Consider the following 21,199-nt stretch of genomic DNA (forward strand, 5'->3'; position numbering starts at 1 on the left):
TGTTCATTAGTGATTATTATAGCTGCAGGGCAGAAACATATGTTCAGTGCAGAAACAAGATGTTATAATGAGAGGTAAGTAACTTAAGGTAATTTCAAAAGAAGATAATAAGGCTTAGAAAAGCAGAAAGCTGTAATTGAAAATACACCTTAGTGGTTGACAATATATGATTTCTAAGAATGCATTCCCTACCCTACTCTACCCCCACCATGGAAAAACTGGTACTGAATCATGTGAGTTTCAAATTCTGTAAATATATAAGAAAGTAATATGTGGCAGGGTTGTTTATTTAATACACTCCATTTTTTCTAGCAGTTTTAGGGCTACAGAAAAAATGAGCAGAAAGCACAGAGTTCCTATATACCCCTTTACCTCTACCTCCCTCCACACTTTTCCCTTATTAATACCGAGCATTAATGTGGTACATTTGTTATAATTGATGAACCAATACTGATACATTTTACAACTGAAGTCCATGGTTTACATTAGGGTTGACCCATTGTGTTTTACACTTTGTAGGTGTGTTTTACACTTTGTATGTTTTGACAAATGAATGACATGTATCCACCATTGCAATATCCTACAGGATGGTCTCACTATCCTAAAAATTGTCTGTAATCCACCTATTCATCCCTCTGTCCTTCACCCTGAACACTTGGAAGCCTCTTATTTTTTTAGCGTGTCCACAGTTTTGCCTTTATCAGACTCCATTACGGTTGGAATTATACAGTATAAAACCTTTTCAGATTGACTTGTCTCATTTAGCCATATGCATCTAAGGTTCTTCTGTATCTCTGTTACTTGATAGTTCCTTTCTTTTTATCACCTGCCTGAGCATCATATTCGGTAACCTTTCTGTAACTGTTTTCTAGTGTCAGGAGAATTTTTTGTTGCTTATTCTCTGGAATTTTCTACGTAGACAATCATGTTATCTGTGAACATCAATAGTTTTATCTCTTCCTTCCAAATCTGTATACCTTTTATTTCCCTTACTTATCTTGCTGCATTAGCTAGGACTTCTTGAAGGTTGCTAAAAAGGTATGGTTACAGGGACCTCCTTGTCTTGCTCTTTATCTTACTGGAAAAGCATCTAGTTTCTCACCATTAAGTATGATGTTAGCTATAGGATTTTTATAGATATTTTTTACCAAGTTGAGGAACCTTGGTAAAAAGTTCCTGTATTCCTCACTTACTGGGTTTTTTTAATTACCAATGAATGGATGTTAAAAGATTTTTTGAAATTTTTTCTGCATCTACAGATATGATCATATATTTCTTCTTTAGCCTGTTGATATGATGGGCTACATTAATTATTAAATGTTGGACTAGCCTTGCATACCTGGATAAATCCCACTTGATCATGTCATGTAATTCTTTTTATACACTGTTGGATTCAATTTGCAAGCATATTGTTGAGGATTTCTATGTTTATTAATGAGATCCTGGTCTGTACCTTGGCTTTCTTGTAATGCCTTTCAATGGCTTTACAACTAGGGTAATGCTGGCTTCAAAGAATAAGTAAAAGTAATAAGTAAAATAAGTAAAAGCTCTGCTTTTACATTCTGTAAGATACTGTAGAGAACTGATGCCATTTCTTCCTTAATTTGGTAGAATTCATCAGTAAAAACATCTGGGCCTAATACTTTCTGCTTTGGAAGATTAAAAATTGATTCAATTTCTTGAGACATATGCCTATTTAGATTTATCCTTCTGTGAGTTTTGGCAGATTGTTTCTTTCAAGGAATTGGCCCATTTCATTTAGGTTATCAAATCCGTGGGTACAGAGTTGTCCATAACATTCCTTTATAACCCTTTTGATGCTGAAGGGATCACAGTTATGGCTCTGTTTCATTCCTGATGTTAGCAATCTGTATCTTCTCTTTTTCTAGCTAACCTGATTAGAAATTTATCAATTTTATTGACCTGCTCTAAGAACCAGCTTTTGGTTTTATTGATTTTTCTCCATTGGTGTCCTGTTTTCAATTATTCTGATATCTGCCTAAGTTCTCATTATTTTATTTTTTGTATAATTTGGACTTAATTTGCTCTTCTTTTTCTAGTTTCCTACCACAGAAGCTTGGACTCTGTATATAATCTAAGATCACTAGATCGTGTAATCTTACATTACTAGCTTAATGTAATTGTTTACATAATCTGATCATATAATTTAGTGTATCACCTCTACCCTATCAATAAAAACACTGCTCTAGTTCCATTCTGGCCATGCTCCAGCCTCAGTCTTCCTCCTCAGAAAGTCAACAGTCATTAAGGGCCCAGATCTCACGGTACATCAGACCCTTGAATTTACAGTCTAATTTATAGCCCTGAGTGTTGTCTAATCTGAAACTTCCTTCCTGGACCCTGTCTTGGAAAGCAGTTGCTTACTCAGGGTCTGGATAAATTTAGGCTGAAGGCTAGAGTATTTACATATGTATACTCAAGGCACATCATGGTCTTCAATAAGCTATGGGTGAAAGAGAAGGAGCAATAGGACCAGGGCCTAGATATCCCCATGCAGAGAATACATTTTATTGAACGTTTAGTTATTTTGATTTGTAAGTTTTAAAGGTGAGACATGAGCTTTGTGGGCCTCCTTTAAACTGCTGCTCCAGGCCTTATACACAAGGGAGATGTGCCTCATGTTCTAACAACTGCTAAACGAGGAGTATCTATTTTCTATTCACAATTATGTTAAGTTCCATTTTGTGTAAGAAACATATAGTTTATGTAATGTACATACCTAAGTCCTGTGAACTTGAAGGGATGCTTCACTGGTGTTTAATGCTTCTGCCCTAATTATTCAATTTATCTCTGCTTTTAAAAAGATTCATATTTAAATGGTTGCCAGGATTACGATAGCACAAAGGCCATGATTATTAATCATTAATAATATTTATTAACTTCCTCTGGTGAAATCCTGATTCCTTTGTAATCTTCATGTAATACAAACTCTAGATTCCTTTTTGATTTTATAACATGTGTTGAAGGTTACTCAAATATGTAAACCACAAAATTTCATAGAAATGCACAGACAAACATAAAGATTACATGTAAACACTAGTGAAATCTGAATAAAGTCTGTATCTGACTTAGTAGTAGAGTACCATCAATTTCCTGTTAGGGCTATTAATATCTTTATGTAATTAGAGTATGTTATAGTTTTGTAACTATTATTAGAAGCAGCTTTGTAAAGGGCACATCAGAATTCTATGCACTGTTATTACTGCAACTTCTTTTGAGCCCATTTTACTATTCTTTTTAGTTTGTAAAGCTTTACATTGCACAATATGCATCTATAAATTACAATGTTTCCTAAAAATAACCATAGCATCAAAACCAAAACACAAATTCTAGCTTTTGAAGTTACATTACCTCTAAAGAAAATTGTCAATTCATAAGTCTCGAATGGACAGATTTCTCCCCTATATAAATTCTGATATAACCTAGTATTTTTGTTAGAACTTCACAAAATCAAAATCTGTGAGGTTTTATGCCAGTACATGACATTCAGTGGAATATTATCTCTTAACAAGACTGCCCTATACTTGCTGCAGTCTAGAACTTGGTCCTGTGTCATTACTTTGGAGTAAAATACGGCTAGTTGTGTGGATGAAGGTTATTAAACATTCAGGATATCAACAGAGCTTTCTCCATAGTGTGAATTCTCTGAAATGGAGTAGGTGCTGAATTGTGGCTCAACATTTCTAATATTCACTTCAATCATAAGGTTTTTCTCCTATGTGTGTTCGCTGATGTACAATAAGGTTTGACTTCTGAGAAAAGGTTTTCTGACATGTGTTACATTCATAGGGCTTCTCCCCTGTGTGTGATCTCTGATGTTTAGTGAGGTCTGATTTACGGTAAAAAATTTTCCCACATTCGTTACATTGACAAGACTTCTCTCCTGTGTGAGCCCTGTGATGTACCGTGAGTGATGATTTGTGGCTGAAGGATTTCCCACATTCATTACATTCATAGGGCTTTTCTCCTGTGTGCTTCCTCTGATGCAGAGTAAGTCCTGACTTCACACAAAAAGATTTTCCACATTCATTACATTTATAGGGCTTTTCTTCTATGTGTGTTCTCTGATGTACAATCAGAGCTGACTTATGGCAGAAAGCCTTTCCACACTCACTGCATTCATAGGGTTTCTCCCCTATGTGAATTCTCTGGTGCTGAGTGAGCTGTGACTTCTGGCAGAAGGTTTTCCCACATTCATTGCACTCATAGGGCTTCTCCCCTGTATGTGTTCTATTATGTTTTGTTAGGTAAGATTTATTATAGAAGATTTTTCCACATTCATGGCATTCATAGGGTTTCTCCCCTGTATGGATTCTATAGTGTTGAGATAGGGTTGACTTATGGCTGAAAAATTTTCCACACTCAGGGCATGCAAATGGTTTCTCTCCTGTGTGAGTTCTCTGATGAACTGTGAGGTCAGACTTCAAGCAGAAGGTTTTCCCACATCCGTAACATTCATAAGGTTTCAAACCTGTGTGAATTATCTGATGCCTGGTAAGCACTGACTTGTGGTAGAAAGTTTTCCCACATGCATTACATTCATAGGGTTTATCTCCTAGGTGAGTTCTCTGATGTTGTGTGAGATGTGACTTCTGACAGAAAGACTTCCCACACTCAGGACACTCAAAGGGTTTCTCGCCTGTATGAGTTCTCTGATGTACTGTAAGGTGTGAATTCATACAGAAAGATTTCCCACATTCGTAACATTCATAGGGTTTTAGCCCTGTATGTGTTCTCTGATGTTTAGTGAGGTCTGACTTCTGATAAAAAGTTTTCCCACATGTGTTACACTGATAGGGTTTCTCCCCCGTATGTGTTCTCTGGTGTAATGTGAGGGCTGACTTGTGGCTGAATGCTTTCCTACATTGACTGCATTCATACGGTTTCTCCCCTGTGTGTGACCTCTGATGTTTAGTGAGGTTTGATTTCTCCCAGAAAGTTTTTCCACACTCATTACATTGAAAGTTTTTCTCTCCTGTGTGAATCCTCTGATGTCGAGTGAGGTGTGACTTCTCCCAAAAAACTTTCCCACATTCATTACATTCAAAGTGCTTCTCTCCTTTATGAGTTTTCTGAAGCTGTGAGAGGTAGAACTTCCTCCTGAAATTATTCCCGCTTTCACCATATTCACAGTGTTTCAAATGTGCCCCATGATGTTTTAAAAGAGAGGACTTCACACATAAGGATTTCCCACAATCACCAAATTCATAGTGATTTTCCTTTGAGGGAGTTCTCTGATGGAACAATAAGGATGAGCTATCACAGAATCTTCTCCCATATTCATCACAGGCACAGTCATTCTCTTCAGTGATCTCTGTCTTGTATGTATTGAGTACTACCTTTTCATTGAAGGATTCTTGATGTATGTTATATTCAAAATTTTGCTCTAAAGTTTGAATCTTCTCAAGGTGAACAGAATCCTCATTATGACTGACATTTTTTCCACTTTTAAAATATTCATTTTTTTCTCTAGTATGAGTTTTCTCCTGTTTAATACTGAGAAGCAATTTTCCACAGGCATTAAATTCATCAGTTTTTTTCCCTAAAGAGTTTTTCTTATCGATAACCAATTCTGAAATATAGTTGAAGCTCATTCCACATGAGCCACACTGACAGAGTATTTTTCTGTAAGGAAAAGAATCTGTGTCCAACTCAAGTGACTTTCCTAGTACATTACCTCGTTCTTTAGTCAGCCTTTTGTTATTGATCAATACAACTTCCCATACACGTTTAGGCTGGTTTTCTTGGCTCCTTTCTTTCATGTGATCAGTTTTCCAGACTTCTAGAAACAAGAAAAATTTATCTCACCATATGAAAATCAACACATTTCTTATGGAATGAGACCTAACTACAAATGCCCTACAATGCTGGTAGCTGATTTTGATTTGTTGTTTAGTCTCCAGGGATGAAAGTAACTGTAAGTATGTTGATTTTTCTATTTTTAGAGTTTCAGGTGAAAAAACAAAAACAACAAAGAAACAGCCCAGAATAGTGGAAAAGGAAAAGTAAACTGTTCTTAGAAAACATACATTTCGCTTTGAGACATTCCTCAGTATGTCCGAGGAGTAAGAGCAACTCTTTAAATCCGAACCTCTCCATGAATTCTCCAAAACACTTATGGTTAAATATGAGGAGAGAAAATAAAATTACCAACAACACATTACTTGGGCACAACTACAGAATACTACTAACTTCAAATCACCATTAAGTAAGTAAATGAATATTCAAATACAAAAGAATCTGAGATTAGAGTTTCAATTTTCATAAGTATGCAGAAAGTCAGTTGAAGGCTGATTCTCTGCATATCACATATTACCTTGTTTTATAAATAACTATAAAAGATGAGACAGAGAACTTAGAGATGATTAAACACAAATATCACAGTAATTCAAGTCTATGCCCCAATCAGTAATCCTGAAGAAGCTGAAGTTGAACAGTTCTATGAAGACCTGCAAAACGTTCTAGAAAAAACACCCAAAAAAGATATCCTGTTCACTATAGGGGACTGGAATGCAAAAGTAGGAACTCAAGAGATTCCTGGAATAACAGGCAAATTTGGCCTTGGAGCACAAAATGAAGCAGGGTAAAAGCTAATAGAATTTTACCAAGGGAATGCACTGGTCACAGCAAACACCCTCTTCCAACAACACAAGAGAGGACTACACATGGACATCACCAGATGGTCAATACCAAATCAGACTGATTATATTCTTTGCAATCAAAGGTGCAGAAGCTCTATACAGTCAGCAAAAGCAAGACTGGAAGGTGCCTGTGGATCAGATCATGAATGCCTTATTGCCAAATTTAGACTAAAATTGAAGACAGTAGGGAAAACCACTAGACCATTCAGTTCTGTCGTGTCTGACTCTTTGCAACCCCATGAATTGCAGCACGCCAGGCCTCCTTGTCCATTACCAATTCCCAGAGTTCACTCAAACTCATGTCCATCGAGTCAGTGATGCCATCCAGCCATCTCATCCTCTGTCGTCCCCTTCTCCTCCTGCCCCCAATCTCTCCCAGCATCAGAATGAGTGAACTCATTTTCCAATGAGTGAACTCTTTGCACGAAGTGGCCAAAGTACCGGAGTTTCAGCTTTAGCATCATTCCTTCCAAAGAACACCCAGGACTGATCTCCTTTAGAATGGACTGGTTGGATCTCCCTGCAGTCCAAGGGACTCTCAAGAGTCTTCTCCAACACCACAGTTCAAAAGCATCAATTCTTCAGTGCTCAGCTTTCTTCACAGTCCAACTCTCACATCCATACATGACCACTGGAAAAACCATAGCCTTGACTAGACGGACCTTTGTTGGCAAAGTAATGTCTCTGCTTTTCAATGTGCTGTCTAGGTTTGTCATAATTTTCCTTCCAAGGAGTAAGCGTCTTTTAATTTCATGGCTGCAATCACCATCTGCAGTGATTTTGGAGCCCCCCAAAATAAAGTCTGACACTGTTTCCACTGTTTCCCCATCTATTTCCCATGAAGTGATGGGACTGGATGCCATGATCTTCGTTTTCTGAATGTTGAGCTTTAAGCCAACTTTTTCACTCTCCTCTTTCACTTTCATCAAGAGGCTTTTTAGTTCCTCTTCACTTTCTGCCATAAGGGTGGTGTCATCTGCATATCTGAGGTTATTGATATTTCTCCTGGCAATCTTGATTTCAGCTTGTGCTTCTTCCAGCCCAGCGTTTCTCATGATGTACTCTGCATATAAGTTAAATAAGCAGGGTGACAATATACAACCTTGACATACTCCTTTTCCTATTTGGAACTAGTCTGTTGTTCCATGTCCATTTCTAACTGTTGCTTCCTGACCTGCATATAGGTTTCTGAAGAGGCAGGTCAGGTGGTCTGGTATTCCCATTTGTTCCAGAATTTTCCACAGTTTACTGTGACCATTCAGGTATGACCTAAATCAAATCCCTTATGATTTTACAGTAGAAGTGACAAATAGATTCCAAGGGTTAGATCTGATAAGAGTGCCTGAAGAACTATGGACGGAGGTTCATGACATTGTACAGGAGGCAGGGATTAAGACCATCCCCAAGAAAAATAAATGCAAAAAAGCAAAATGGCTGTCTGAGGAGGCCTTACAATTAGCTGATAAGAGAAGTGAAAGGCAAAGGAGAAAAAGAAAGGTATACACATTTGAATGCAGAATTCCAAAGAACAGCACAGAGAGACAAGAAAACCTTCCTCAGTGATCAATGCAAAGAAACAGAGGAAAACAATAGAATGGGAAAGACTAGAGATCTCTTCAAGAAAATCAGAGATACCAAGGGAAGATTTCATGCAAAGATGAGCACAGTAAGGACAGAAGTGGTATGGGCCTAACAGAAGAAGAATATATTAAAGAGGTGGCAAGGATACAAAGGAGAACTACATACAAAAGATAATGATGGTGTGATCACTCACTGAGAGCATGATATCCTGGAGTGCAAAGTCAAGTGGGCCTTAGGAAGCATCACTATGAACAAAGATAGTGTAGGTGATGGAATTCCAGATGAGCTATTTCAAATCCTAAAACATGATGCTGTGAAAGTGCTGCACTCAACATGCCAGCAAATTTGGAAAACTCAGGAATGGCCACAGGACTGGAAGAGTTCAGTTTTCATTCCAAACCCAAAAAAAGGCAGTGCCAAAGAATTTTAGAACTGCTGCACAATTGCACTCATGTCACATGCTAGCAAAATAATGCTCAAAATTCTCCAGGTCAGGCTTCAACAGTATGGGAACTGTGAACTTACAGATGTTGAAGCTGGTTTTAGAAAAGGCAGAGGAGCCAGAGATTAAATTGCCAACATACGTTGCATCATCGAAAAAGCTAGAGAGTTCCAGAAAAACATCTACTTCTACTTTATTGACTACGCCAAAGCATTTGACTGTGTGGATTGCAACAAACTGTTCAAAATTCTTAAGAGAGATGGGAACACTGGACCAACTTACCTGCCTCCTAAGAAATATGTATGCAGGTCAAGAAGCAACAGTTAGAACTGGACATGGAACAACAGACTCATTCCAAGTTGGGAAAGGAATATGTCAAGGCAGTATATTGTCACCCACCCTACTTATTTAACATAGGCAGAGTACATCATGAGAAACACAGGACTGGAAGAAACACAGCTGGAATCAATATTGCCAGGAGAAATACCAATAATCTCAGATATGCAGATGTTACCACACTTATGGCAGAACAAAGAAGAACTAAAGAGCCTCTTGATGAAAGTGAAAGAGGAGAGTGAAAATGTTAGCTTAAAACTCAACATTCAGAAAACTAAGATCATGGCATCCAGTCCCATCACTTCATGGCAAACAGATGGGGAAACAATGGAAACAGTGACAGCCTTTCTTTTCTTGGGCTCCAGAATCACTGCAGATGGTGAATGCAGCCATGAAATCAAAAGACACTCACTTCTTGGAAGAAAAGCTATGACAAACCTAGACAGCATATTAAAAAACAGAGATATTACTCTGCCAACAAAGGTCCATCTAGTCAAAAGCTATGGTTTTTCCAGCAGTCATGTATGGATGTGAGAGTTGGATCATAAAGAAACCTGAGCACCAAAGATCTGATGCTTTTGAACTGTGGTGTTGGAGAAGACTCTTGAGAATCCCTTGGACTGCAAGGAGATCAAACCAATTAGTCCTAAAGGAAATTAGTCCTGAATATTCACTGGAAGGACTGATGCTGAAGCTGAAACTCCAATGCTTTGGCCACCTGATGTGAAGCACTGACTCACTGGAAAAGACCTTGATGCTGGGAAAGATTGAAGGCCGGATGAGAAGGGGTCAAGAGAGGATGAGATGGTTGGATGGCATCACTGATTCGATCATATGAGTTTGAGCAAGCAAGCTTGGTGATGGACAGGGAAGCCTGGCGTTTTGCAGTCCATGGGGTTGCAAACAGTTGGACGTGACTGAGCGACTGAAGTGAACCACAAATAAAATTACTCCTAGAAAGAAAAAGTTCCATTGTCAGTGGGAAAATATTGAATGATATCTCAGTTCTGATAAAGGTCAGACTACTAGGAAACCCAAATGAACGGACTGGAATAATGAGCAACTAAGGAGGCAAGAGTTGGTAAAAATGGTAAAAAAGACCAAATGACTTCAGGAGTTAAATTGCAAAGAATCTGATAAAGACTGAATTACTTCCCCCTTCCCAAATTCATATGTTGAAGTCTTAATCCCCAACGTGGCTGTACTTGGAGACAGAACTTTATAGGAAGTAGTTAAGATTAAATGAGTTCATAAGGGTAGAGCACGAATCCAGTGGAAATGTTATCCTTATTAGAATGAGGCAAGGACACCAGAGTTCACTTGCTCTTTATGTGCTGCAGAGAAAAGGCCATGTGAGGACAGTGAAAAGGTGCTGTCTGCAAGCTGAGGAAAGAGACCTCACCAGAAACGAATGCTGCTGGCACCTTCAATTCGAACAACTAGCCTCCAGTACTGTGAGAAAATGCATTTCTGCTCTATATGCCGCCCAGTCTATGGTATTTTGTTAGAGCAGCCCAAGCATACTAACAGACCAAAGAGAAAACAGACTTGAGTGAAAATTTCATAAATGGCAACAAAAAAGGCATTAAAGCAGCAAAAATATTAACCAAAGACTTAAAAAAAAAAAAAAGAAAGAATGCGTAGACTCTGGATTTAAAAAGATAGTCTAAATGCTGGTGGGAATATAAGTTGGTGCAGACACTACAGAAAACAGTTAAGAAGGTTTCTCAAAAAGCTAAGAATAGAGCTGCCATATGATTCAGCAATCCCACTGCTGGGAATATATTCAGACAAAACTGTAATTCAAAAAGATACATGCACTGCTATGCTCACAGCAGTGCTAAGACATGGAAACAACCTAATGTTCAATTGATGAATGGATAGAGAAGATGTGGTACATGTGGTACATGATGTGATGCTAATGCTAAGTCACTTCAGTCGTGTCCGACTCTGTGTAATCCCATAGATGGCAGCCCACCAGGCTCCCCTGTCCCTGGGATTCTCCAGGCAAGAACACTGGAGTGGGTTGCCATTGATGGGATACTACTCAACCACAAAAAAAGAATGAAATAGTGCTATTTGCAGAAACATGGACGGACCTAGAGATTATCACACTAAGTGAAGTAAGTCAGACACAGCAAGACAAATACCACACAATATCACCTATATGTGGAATCTAATATATAATGCAAATGAACTTAACTACAAAAGAGAAACAGACTCACAGACATAGAGAACAGACTTCTGGTTGCCAAGAGTGAGGGAGAGTGGGCAGGGATGAAGTGGAAGTTTGTGGTTAGCAGGTGCAAATTATTATATATAGAGTGGGTAACAACAAGGTCCTACTATACAGCACAGGGAACTATATTCAATATTCTGTGAAAAACCATAATGGAAAAGAGTATTAAAAAATGTTTATACACATAACTGAATCACTTTGCTGTATAGTAACTATACAACACTGTAAATCAACTATACTTTATTGTAAAAATAAATTAAAAAATACAGAAAAGCAAATGGAAAAAAGTAAACTTGTAATTTCACCACCCAGAAAAGTAGGAGCAAAAATATAATAAATAAAATTAAAACAAAATTGTATGTATAGATTGTAGTCTTTAAAGATAAAGAATAGAAAATAATGGGATAAATCTAAAATTAAAAACTATAATCTAAGAAAAGGTTTCCTTAGTGGCTCAGTCAGTAAAGAATCTGTCTGCAATGTGGGAAGACCTGGGTTCAATCCCTCGGTTGGGAAGATAACCTAGAGTAGGGCTTGGCAGCCCACTCCAGTATTCTTGCCTGGAGAATCCCCATGGACAGAGGAACCTGGAAAGCTGCAGTCCATGGGGTTGCAAAGAGCTGGTCACAACTGAGTGACTAAGCATACACACAGCACAATCTAAGAAAACCATCCAAAGATAAAAGACCTAATCCACATATTCAAAAGGACCACCATGAACTTGGAACGACTGAGCTGGAAAAGTCCTCTCTAAGACATATGTTAATAAAACTACTAAAAGGAAGAAAAATCCTCTGGACAAAACGACTTATGTCTCAACAAAAACTAACATGGAGGTTTGGCCATAGACTTCGTCACCAATAAACAAAGCAAAGCTCAGTGGAGCATCATATTTTAGAAAAGAAAGTGGGTTTTTATCATTGATTTATATTTCTTTAAGTAGCAAGGCTATGTAAAAAGGTTTAGATAGTCACAAAGTTAGGTAACAGTGTAATCACGAAACTTTCTGGAAGTGCAGAAACTTAGAGCAACCAAGATCTTTCAGGAAGCACTGGGAGAAAAACAGAACAGTGAATACATTTAACTGTAGATTGAAGACCAAAATAAAGTTGAAAACAAGAACAGAAGAATATATAATTATTATATATTCTAATGAAGCAGAAATAATGTAATTTAATAGCTGCAGGGAACAGGAGAGAAAAAAGCAGGAAATAAGAATAAACTCACAAATAGCCATGTAAATAATGAAAACTTCCAGATGTTGAAGCTGGATTTAGAAGAGGCAGAGGAACCAGAGATCAAATTGCCAACATCCACTGGATGATAGAAAAAGCAAGAGAATTCCATAAAAACATCTACTTCTGCTTCATTGACTATGCTAAAGCCTTTGACTGTGTGGATCACAACCAACTGTGGAAAATTCTTAGGGAATACCAGACCATCTCACCTGCTTCCTGAGAAATCTGTATGCAGGTCAAGAAGCAACAGTTAGAATCAGACATGGAACAACGGACTGGTTCCAAATTGGGAAAGGAGTACATCAAGACTGTATGTTGTTACCCTGCTTATTTAACTTATATGCAGAGTACATCATGCAAAATGCCAGGCTGGTGAAGCACAAGCTGGAAACAAGACTGCTGGGAGAAGTATCAATAAGCTCAGATATGCTCAGATATACCACCTTAATGGCAGAAAGCGAAGAAAAACTAAAGAGCTTCTTGATGATGGTAAAAGAGAGTGAAAAAGTTGGTTTAAACCTCAACATTCAAGAAACTAAGATCATGGCATCCGGTCCCATTACTTCATGGCAAACAGATGGGGAAACAATGCAAACAGTGACAGACTTTCTTTTCTTGGGATCCAAAAATCACTGCAGATTGTGCCTGCAGCCGTGAAATTAAAAGATGCTTGATCCTTAGAAGAAAAGCTACGACAAACCTAGAGTGTATTAAAAAGCAGAGACGTTACTTTGCCAACAAAGGTCTGTATAGTCAAAGCTATGGTTTTTTCAGTCGTCATGTACGGATGTGACAGTTGGGACCATAAAGAAGGCTGAGCACCAAAGAATTGATGCTTCTGAACTATGGTTTTGGAGAAGACTTTTGAGAGTCCCTTGGACTGCAAGATCAAACCTGTCAATTTTAAAGGAAATCAACTCTGAATATTCATTGGAGCGACTGATGCTAAAGCTGAAGCTCTGATACTTTGGCCACAGAATGTGAAGAACCGATTCATTAGAAAAGACCTTAATGCTGGGAAAGATGGAAGACAGGAGGAGAAGGGGACAACAAAGGATGAGATGGTTAGACAGCATCACTGACTCAATGGACATGAGTTTGACCAACATCCAGGAGATGGTGAAGGACAGGGAAGCCTGGCATGCTGCAGTCCATGGGGTTGAAAATTGTGGAACATGACTGAGCGACTGAACAACAAAATTTTATTAAGGTATGTCTTAAGACTATTCTAGGTACGTTTCCCCAGGTTTCTAGTGGTCTCTGAATATGTGAAATAGGTTTTCTTTTATTTTTGCAGTTTTCTTAGCTCAGAAGTTAAAGAAACAGAAAGCCAAAAATTGAACAAATTAAGTAAAAAGGCTGTTTGAAAAAATTCACAAAAAAGGCAAATCACTGACTAATCTAATCAACAAGTGGGAGAAATCACAACTACACAAAATAAGAAATGATAAGGGAGAAGCAATCATTGAAACAAGGTGTATTATCTTAAAAGGCTGTTTTTGCACAACTTGCTACAAATACATTTGGAAGAGAATAATAAATAATTTCTTGGAAAGATACAACTTATCAAAATATACCCTGGCAGAGACAGAAAATATAAACAGAAAAATTTCCACATAAGCTACAGAAAATAGCAAGTTTGTCTAAGCAGTAGAATGAGCACCTCTAAAATTCTGATCTAGATTCACAAATTGTTGAAGTTTTACATCCATGCTTTATCTTTCTCTATATAAAGCCTTCTTAAACATTAACTATTTTAAATTCAAATATCATGACCCATTACTCCAAATATATCAGCATTCTATCTTCTAAGAATAAAATATGGTCACACTCAAGGAAATTATACCCTGATAATATATTATATCTTATACAGGCCATTCAGGAAGAGCAGCATCTCTGAAAATATTACGTGCTTTTCACCTATATAAATCCCTTCCTTTCACTGTAAAATTCTCCAAAGGCAGAGTGTTTAATGAAAGAGGTTCAATCAAAATTTTTTCTTAAAAAAAATCTCTATACATTCTGAAATTTACCAATATGTTTCTTTGACTTGTTTTTTCACTGTTTCCTAAATTCATCCACACTGTTGCACATAGATATAGGATTCCCCTATTTGATGGATAGTCTGGTTGACTATCTAGTTTTTCTGTTATTATGAACAATATAGACAGTCCTCTATACATCTGGTGACTACTTTGAAGTGTCTCTAAAGCAGTGTTAATCAAAAGTTGAGAGTTGTGTATCAATGCCAGTCAATATGATGTATGTAACAAGTAGGTGATAAGATAAATACACAGAAGGCAACCATTTAGAAACTTTCACATCAATCTCAAAGAGTTTTAGTGAGGTAGACATGAAGAGTCAACTGAATACACTCAAACTATATAGTTTGATACGTTCTGACACAATAATATATACGAATAGATTTATTTCTGGGTTCTGTATTTTGATCAACTCCTCTATGTGTCCTTGAGGCTAACACCACACTGTCTTGTTTACCATAACTTTATAGTAACTCTTGAAATCAGGCAGTTGTTACCCTACAAGTTAGCTTTTATTTTCAAAGCTGCTATTCTATCTCCTCTGAACTTCTATATGAAGTTAGGAATCAGCTAGTCAATTACTCTAAGAAAGCCTGTTGGGACTTGGAGTTGTTCTGAATCTACAGACCTTTTTAATGAGAAAAATCTTAACGATATTGAGCACTTGGATAATGACCATGTATAAAAGTATATATGTCAAGACATGAAGCTATCTCTCTCCATTTACTTAGGTATTAAATTGCCCTCTGCAATGGTCTATAATGTTCAGTGAGCTCTTTCACATCTTTGCTAGATAGGTCAGCAAAAAAATATCGTTCATGCTATTGCAAATAAAACTGATTTTTGTATGCTGACTTTTTATCTTGCAACCTACATGCACTTAAAAGTTCTAGCCAATTTTTTTATGATTCTACATAATTATCTTTTTGTGAATAGACAGTTCTACTTCTTTTTCCACTACTGCCTCCTTTCCTTTTTTCTTGCCTGATTGTACTGGCCAGATTACATTATGTTACTGAGTATGAGTGGACTACCTGTCTTGTTCCTGATATTGTTTAGGAAATTATTGTTTTAAAATATTAAGCACAACATTAGCTGATTTTCAATAAGAGACCTTTTGTTTTATTTTCACTTGAGAGTCTTAATCTGGAATGAAAGCTGAATTTTGTCAAATGTTTTTCCTGTATCTGCTAAAATCATCATACAAGCTTTTAATTTTTTTTTAATGTAAGTTTCCATGTTACTCTTTCCATACATCTCACCCACTCCTCCCCTCTCCCCATGTCCATAAGTCTATTCTCTATGTCTGTTTCTCCACTGTTGCCCTGTAAATAAATTCTTCAGTACCATTTTTCTAGATTCCCTATATATGTGTTAAAATAGGGTATTTATGTTTCTCTTTCTGACTCACTTCACTCTGTATAATAGGTTCTAGGTTCATCCACTTCATTAGAACTGACTCAAATATGGTCCTTTTTATGGCTGAATAACATTCCATTGTGTATATATACCACTACTTCTTTCTTCTTTATCCACTCATCTGTCAATAGACACCTAGGTTGCTTCCATGTTCCAGCTATTGTAAATAATGCTGCAGTGAACAATGGGATACATGTGTCTCTTTCAATTTTGGTTTCCTCAGGGTATGCCTAGGATTGGGATTGCTGGGTCATACGGTGGTTTTATTCCTAGGTTTTTAAGCAATCTCCATACCATATTACATAGTAGCTTTATCAATTTACATTCCCACCAGAAGTGCAAGAGGGTTCCCTTTTCTCCACACCCTCTCCAACATTTATTCTTTGTAGACTTTTTGATGAGGGCCATTCTGACTGGTGTGAGGTGACTGTAGTTTTGATTTGCATTTCTCTAATAATGCTGTATACAGGTCAGGAAGCAACAGAACTGGACATGGAACAACAGACTGGTTCCAAATAGGAAAAGGAGTATGTCAAGGCTGTATATTGTCAACCTGTTTCTTTAACTTATATGCAGAGTACATCATAAGAAATGCTGGGCTGGAAGAAGCACAAGCTGGAATCAAGATTGCCAGGAGAAATATCAATAACCTCACATATGCAGATGACACCACCCTTATGGCAGAAAGTGAAGAGGAACTAAAAAGCCTCCTAATGAAAGTGAAAGAGGAGAGCGAAAAAGTTGGTTTAAAGCTCAACATTCAGAAAATGAAGATCATGGCATCTGGTCCCATCACTTCATGGGAAATAGATGAAGAAACAGTGTCAGACTTTATTTTGGGGGGCCCCAAAATTACTGCAGATGGTGATTGCAGCCATGAAATTAAAAGACGCTTCCTCCTTGGAAGAAAAGTTATGATCAACCTAGATAGCATATTGAAAAGCAGAGACATTACTTTGCCAACAAAGGTCCGTCTAGTCAAGGCTATGGTTTTTCCAGTGGTATGGATATGAGAGTTGGACTGTGAAGAAAGCTGAGCGCTGAAGAATTGATGCTTTTGAAATGTGGTGTTGGAGAAGGCTCTTGAAAGTCCCTTGGACTGCAAGGAGATCCAAACAGTCCATTCTAAAGGAGATCAGTCCTGGGTGTTCTTTGGAAGGAATGGTGCTAAAGCTGAAACTCCAGTACTTTGGCCACCTCATGTGAAGAGCTGACTCATTGGAAAAGACTATGATGCTGGGAGGGATTGGGGGCAGGAGGAGAAGGGGACGACAGAGGATCAGATGGCTGGATGGCATCACTGACTCGATGGACATGAGTTTGAGTGAAGTCTGGGAGTTGGTGATGGACAGGGAGGCCTGGCATGCTGCAATTCATGGGGTTGCAAAGAGTCGGACACGACCGAGCGACTGAACTGAACTGAACAATGCATGATGTTGAGCGTTTTTTCATGTGTTCATTAGCCATCTGTATCTCTTCTTTGGAGAAATGTCTGTTTAGGTCTTTCTCCCACTTTTTTATTGGGTTATTTGTTTTTTTGGTATTGAGTTAGTTGTATGAGCTGCTGGTATATTTTGGAAATTAATTCTTTGTCATTGTTTCATTTGCTATTATTTTCTCCCATTCTTGAGGGCTGTCTTCTCAACTTGCTTATAGTTTCCTTTGCTGTGCAAAAGCTTTTAAGTTTAATCAGGTCCCACTTATCTATTTTTGTTTTTATTTCCATTACTCTAGGAGGTGGGTCATAAAGGATCTTGTTTTATGTCATCAAGTGGTCTGTCTATATTTCCCTCTAAGAGTTTTATAGTTTCTGGTCTTACATCTAGGTCTTTAATCCATTTTATCTTTGTGTATGGTGTTAGGACATGTTCTAATTTCATTCTTTTAGATGTAGCTGTCCAGTATTCCCAGCACCATTTATTGAAGAGGCAGTCTTTGCCCCATTGTATATTCTTGCCTCCTTTGTCAAAAATAAGGTACCCATAGGTGCATGGGTTTATTTCTGGACTTTCTATCTTGTTCCATTGGTCTATATTTCTCTTTTTGTGCCAGTACCATACTGTCTTGATGACTGTAGCCTTGTAGTATAATCTGAATCAGTAAGCTAGATTCTTCCAGCTCCATCCTTCTTTCTCAAGACTGCTTTGGTTATTCAAGGTCTTTTGTATTTCCACATGAATTGTGAAATTTTTTGTTCTAGTTCTGTGAAAAATGCCATTGGCAATTTGATAGGGATTGCATTAAATCTATAGATTGCATTTGGTAGTATAGTCATTTTCACAATATTGATTCTTCCTACCCAGGAACATGGAATATCAGTCCATCTGTTTATGTCATCTTTGATTTCTTTCATTAGTGTCTTATAATTTTCTGTGTACAGTTCTTTCATCTCCTTAGCTAAGTTTATTCCTAGATATTTAATTCTTTTTGATGCAATGGTGAATGAGATTGATCCCTTAATTCCTCTGATTTTTCACTGTAGGTATATAGAAATGCAACTGATTTCTGTGTATTGATTTTGTATCCTGCAACTTTGCTAAATTCACTGATTAGCTCTAGTAATTTTCTGATACTGTGTTTAGGGTTTTCTATGTACAGTATCATGCCATCTGCAAAAAGTGAGAGCTTTACCTCTTTTCTGATCTGGATTCCTTTTCTTTCTTTTTCTTCTCTGATTGCTTTAGCTAGGAGTTGCAGAACTATGCTGAATAACAGTGGTGAAAGTGGACACCCGTGTCTTGTTTCTGATCTTAGGGGGAATACTTTCAGTTTTTCACCATTGAGAATAATGTTTGCTGTAGGCTTATCATATATATGGCCTTCACTTGTGGCTCAGCTGGTAAAGAATCCACCTGCAATGAGGGAGACCTGGGTTTGATCCCTGGGTTGGAATCTAGAGCCCCTGGAGAAGGGAAAGGCTGCCCACTCCAATATTCTGGCCTGGAGAATTCCATGGACTGTATAGTCCATGGGGTCGCAAAGAGTCGGACACGACTGAGTGACTTTCAGTTTCAATTTCACTATCACATATATGGCCTTTACCCACGTCCGAGGCCAGGGGAGGCAGCCGAGAGGGACTACCCCGCGTCCAAAGCCAGGGGCGGTGGCCGAGAGGAGCTACCCCATGTCTGAGGTGGGGGCGGCCGGGAGGAGCCACCCTGCATCCGAGGTCCGGGCGGCAGCCGGGAGGAGCAACCCTGCGCCTGAGGCCAGGGGCGGCTGCCGAGAGGAGCAACCCCATGTCCAAGGAGCAGTGGCTGCACGGGCGCAGGAGGGCCTAGAGGAGCTATCCCATGTTGAAGGTCAGGAAGGGCGGCAGTGAGGAGATACCCTTCGTCCAAGGTAAGGAGCAGCGACTGCGCTTTGCTGGAGCAGCCGTGAAGAGATACCCCACGCCCATGGTAAGAGAAACCCAAGAAAGATGGTAGGTGTTGAAAGAGGGCACCAGAGGGCAGACACAGTGAAACCATACTCACAGAAAACTAGTCAATCTAATCACACTAGGACCACAGCCTTGTCTAACTCAAGGAAACTAAGCCATGCCCGCAGGGCAACCCAAGATGGGCAGGTCATGGTGGAGAGGTCTGACAGAATGTGGTCCACTGCAGAAGGGAATGGCAAGCCACTTCAGTATTCTTGCCTTGAGAACCTCATGAACAGTATGAAAAGGCAAAATGATAGGATACTGAAAGAGGAACTCCCCAGGTCAGTAGGTGCCCAACACAATACTGGAGATCAGTGGAGAAATAACTCCAGAAAGAATGAAGGGATGGAGCCAAAGAAAAGCTGTGGATGTGACTGGTGATAGAAGCAAGGTCTGATGCTGTAAAGAGCAATATTCCATAGGAACCTGGAATGTCAGGTCCATGAATCAAGGCAAATTGGAAGTGGTCAAACAAGAGATGGCAACAGTGAACGTTGACATTCTAGCAATCAGCAAACTAAAATAGACTGGAATGGGTGAATTTAACTCAGATGACCATTATATCTACTACTGCAGGCAGGAATCCCTCACAAGAAATGGAGTAGCCATCATGGTCAACAAAAGAGTCCGAAATGCGGTACTTGGATGCAATCTCAAAAACAACAGAATGATCTCTGTTCGTCTCCAAGGCAAACCATTCAATATCATGGTAATACAAGTCTATGCCCCAACCAGTAACGCTGAAGAAGCTGAAGTTGAACGGTTTTATGAAGACCTACAAGACCTTTTAGAACTAACACCTAAAAAAGATGCCCTTTTCATTCTAGGGGACTGGAATGCAAAAGTAGGAAACACCTGGCGTAACAGGCAAATTTGGCCTTGGAATTCAGAATGAAGCAGGGCAAACACTAATAGAGTTTTGCCAAGAAAATGCACTGGTCCTAGGAAACACCCTCTTCCAACAACACAAGAGAAGACTCGACACATGGACATCACCAGATGGTTAACACCAAAATAAGATTGATTATATTCTTTGCAGCCAAAGATGGAGAAGCTCTATACAGTCAACAAAAACAAGACCAGGAGCTGACTGTGGCTCAGATCATGAACTCCTTATTACCAAATTCAGACTTAAATTGAAGAAAGTAGGGAAAACTGCTAGACCATTCAGGTATGACCTAAATCAAATCCCTTATGATTATACAGTGGGAGTGAGAAATAGATAGAAGGGACTAGATCTGATAGATAAGAGTGCCTAATGAACTATGGGTGGAGGTTCATGACACTGTACAGGAGACAGGGATCAAGACCATCCCCATGGAAAAGAAATGCAAAAAAGCAAAATGGCTATCTGGGGAGGCCTTACAAACAGCTGTGAAAAGAAGAGAGGCAAAAAGCAAAGGAGAAAAGGAAAGATATACCCATTTGAATGCAGAGTTCCAGAGAATAGCAAGAAGAGATAAGAAAGCCTTCCTCAGCAAACAATGCAAAGAAATAGAGGAAAAGAACAGAATGGAAAAGACTAGAGATCTCTTCAAGGAAATTTAGAGATACCAAGGGAACATTTCATGCAAAGATGGGCTCGATAAAGGACAGAAATGGTATGGACCTAAGAGGAGCAGAAGATATTAAGAAGAGGTGGCAAGAGTACACAGAACTGTACAAAAAAGATCTTCATGACCCAGATAATCATGATGGTGTGATCACTCACTCACCTAGAGCCAGACATCCTGGAATGTGAAGTCAAGTGGGCCTTAGAAAGCATCACTATGAACAAAGCTAGTGGAGGTGATGGAATTCCAGTTGAGCTATTTCA

At 38.6% G+C, this 21,199-nt stretch overlaps 1 protein-coding gene across 2 annotated transcripts in view; it reads right to left on the reverse strand.

The window, feature by feature from the left end:
* Window positions 1–269: 269 nt before the first annotated feature.
* The window catches only part of LOC120865394 (zinc finger protein 33B-like), a 51,783-nt gene continuing 30,853 nt past the window's right edge, over window positions 270–21,199 (reverse strand). The window contains exon 5 of one of the 2 annotated variants that reach the window (XM_040242668.1): window positions 270–5,800. In XM_040242668.1, the coding sequence (XP_040098602.1) occupies window positions 3,717–5,800 (2,084 nt within the window). In that variant the 3' untranslated portion in view covers window positions 270–3,716. Of the gene's footprint in view, window positions 5,804–21,199 lie in introns of both variants that reach the window. The other variant, XM_040242667.1, reaches the window with a different exon arrangement.

This window comes from Oryx dammah, unplaced genomic scaffold (genome assembly GCF_014754425.2).
Source record: "Oryx dammah isolate SB20612 unplaced genomic scaffold, SCBI_Odam_1.1 HiC_scaffold_6, whole genome shotgun sequence".
Classification (NCBI taxonomy): Eukaryota; Metazoa; Chordata; class Mammalia; order Artiodactyla; family Bovidae; genus Oryx; species Oryx dammah.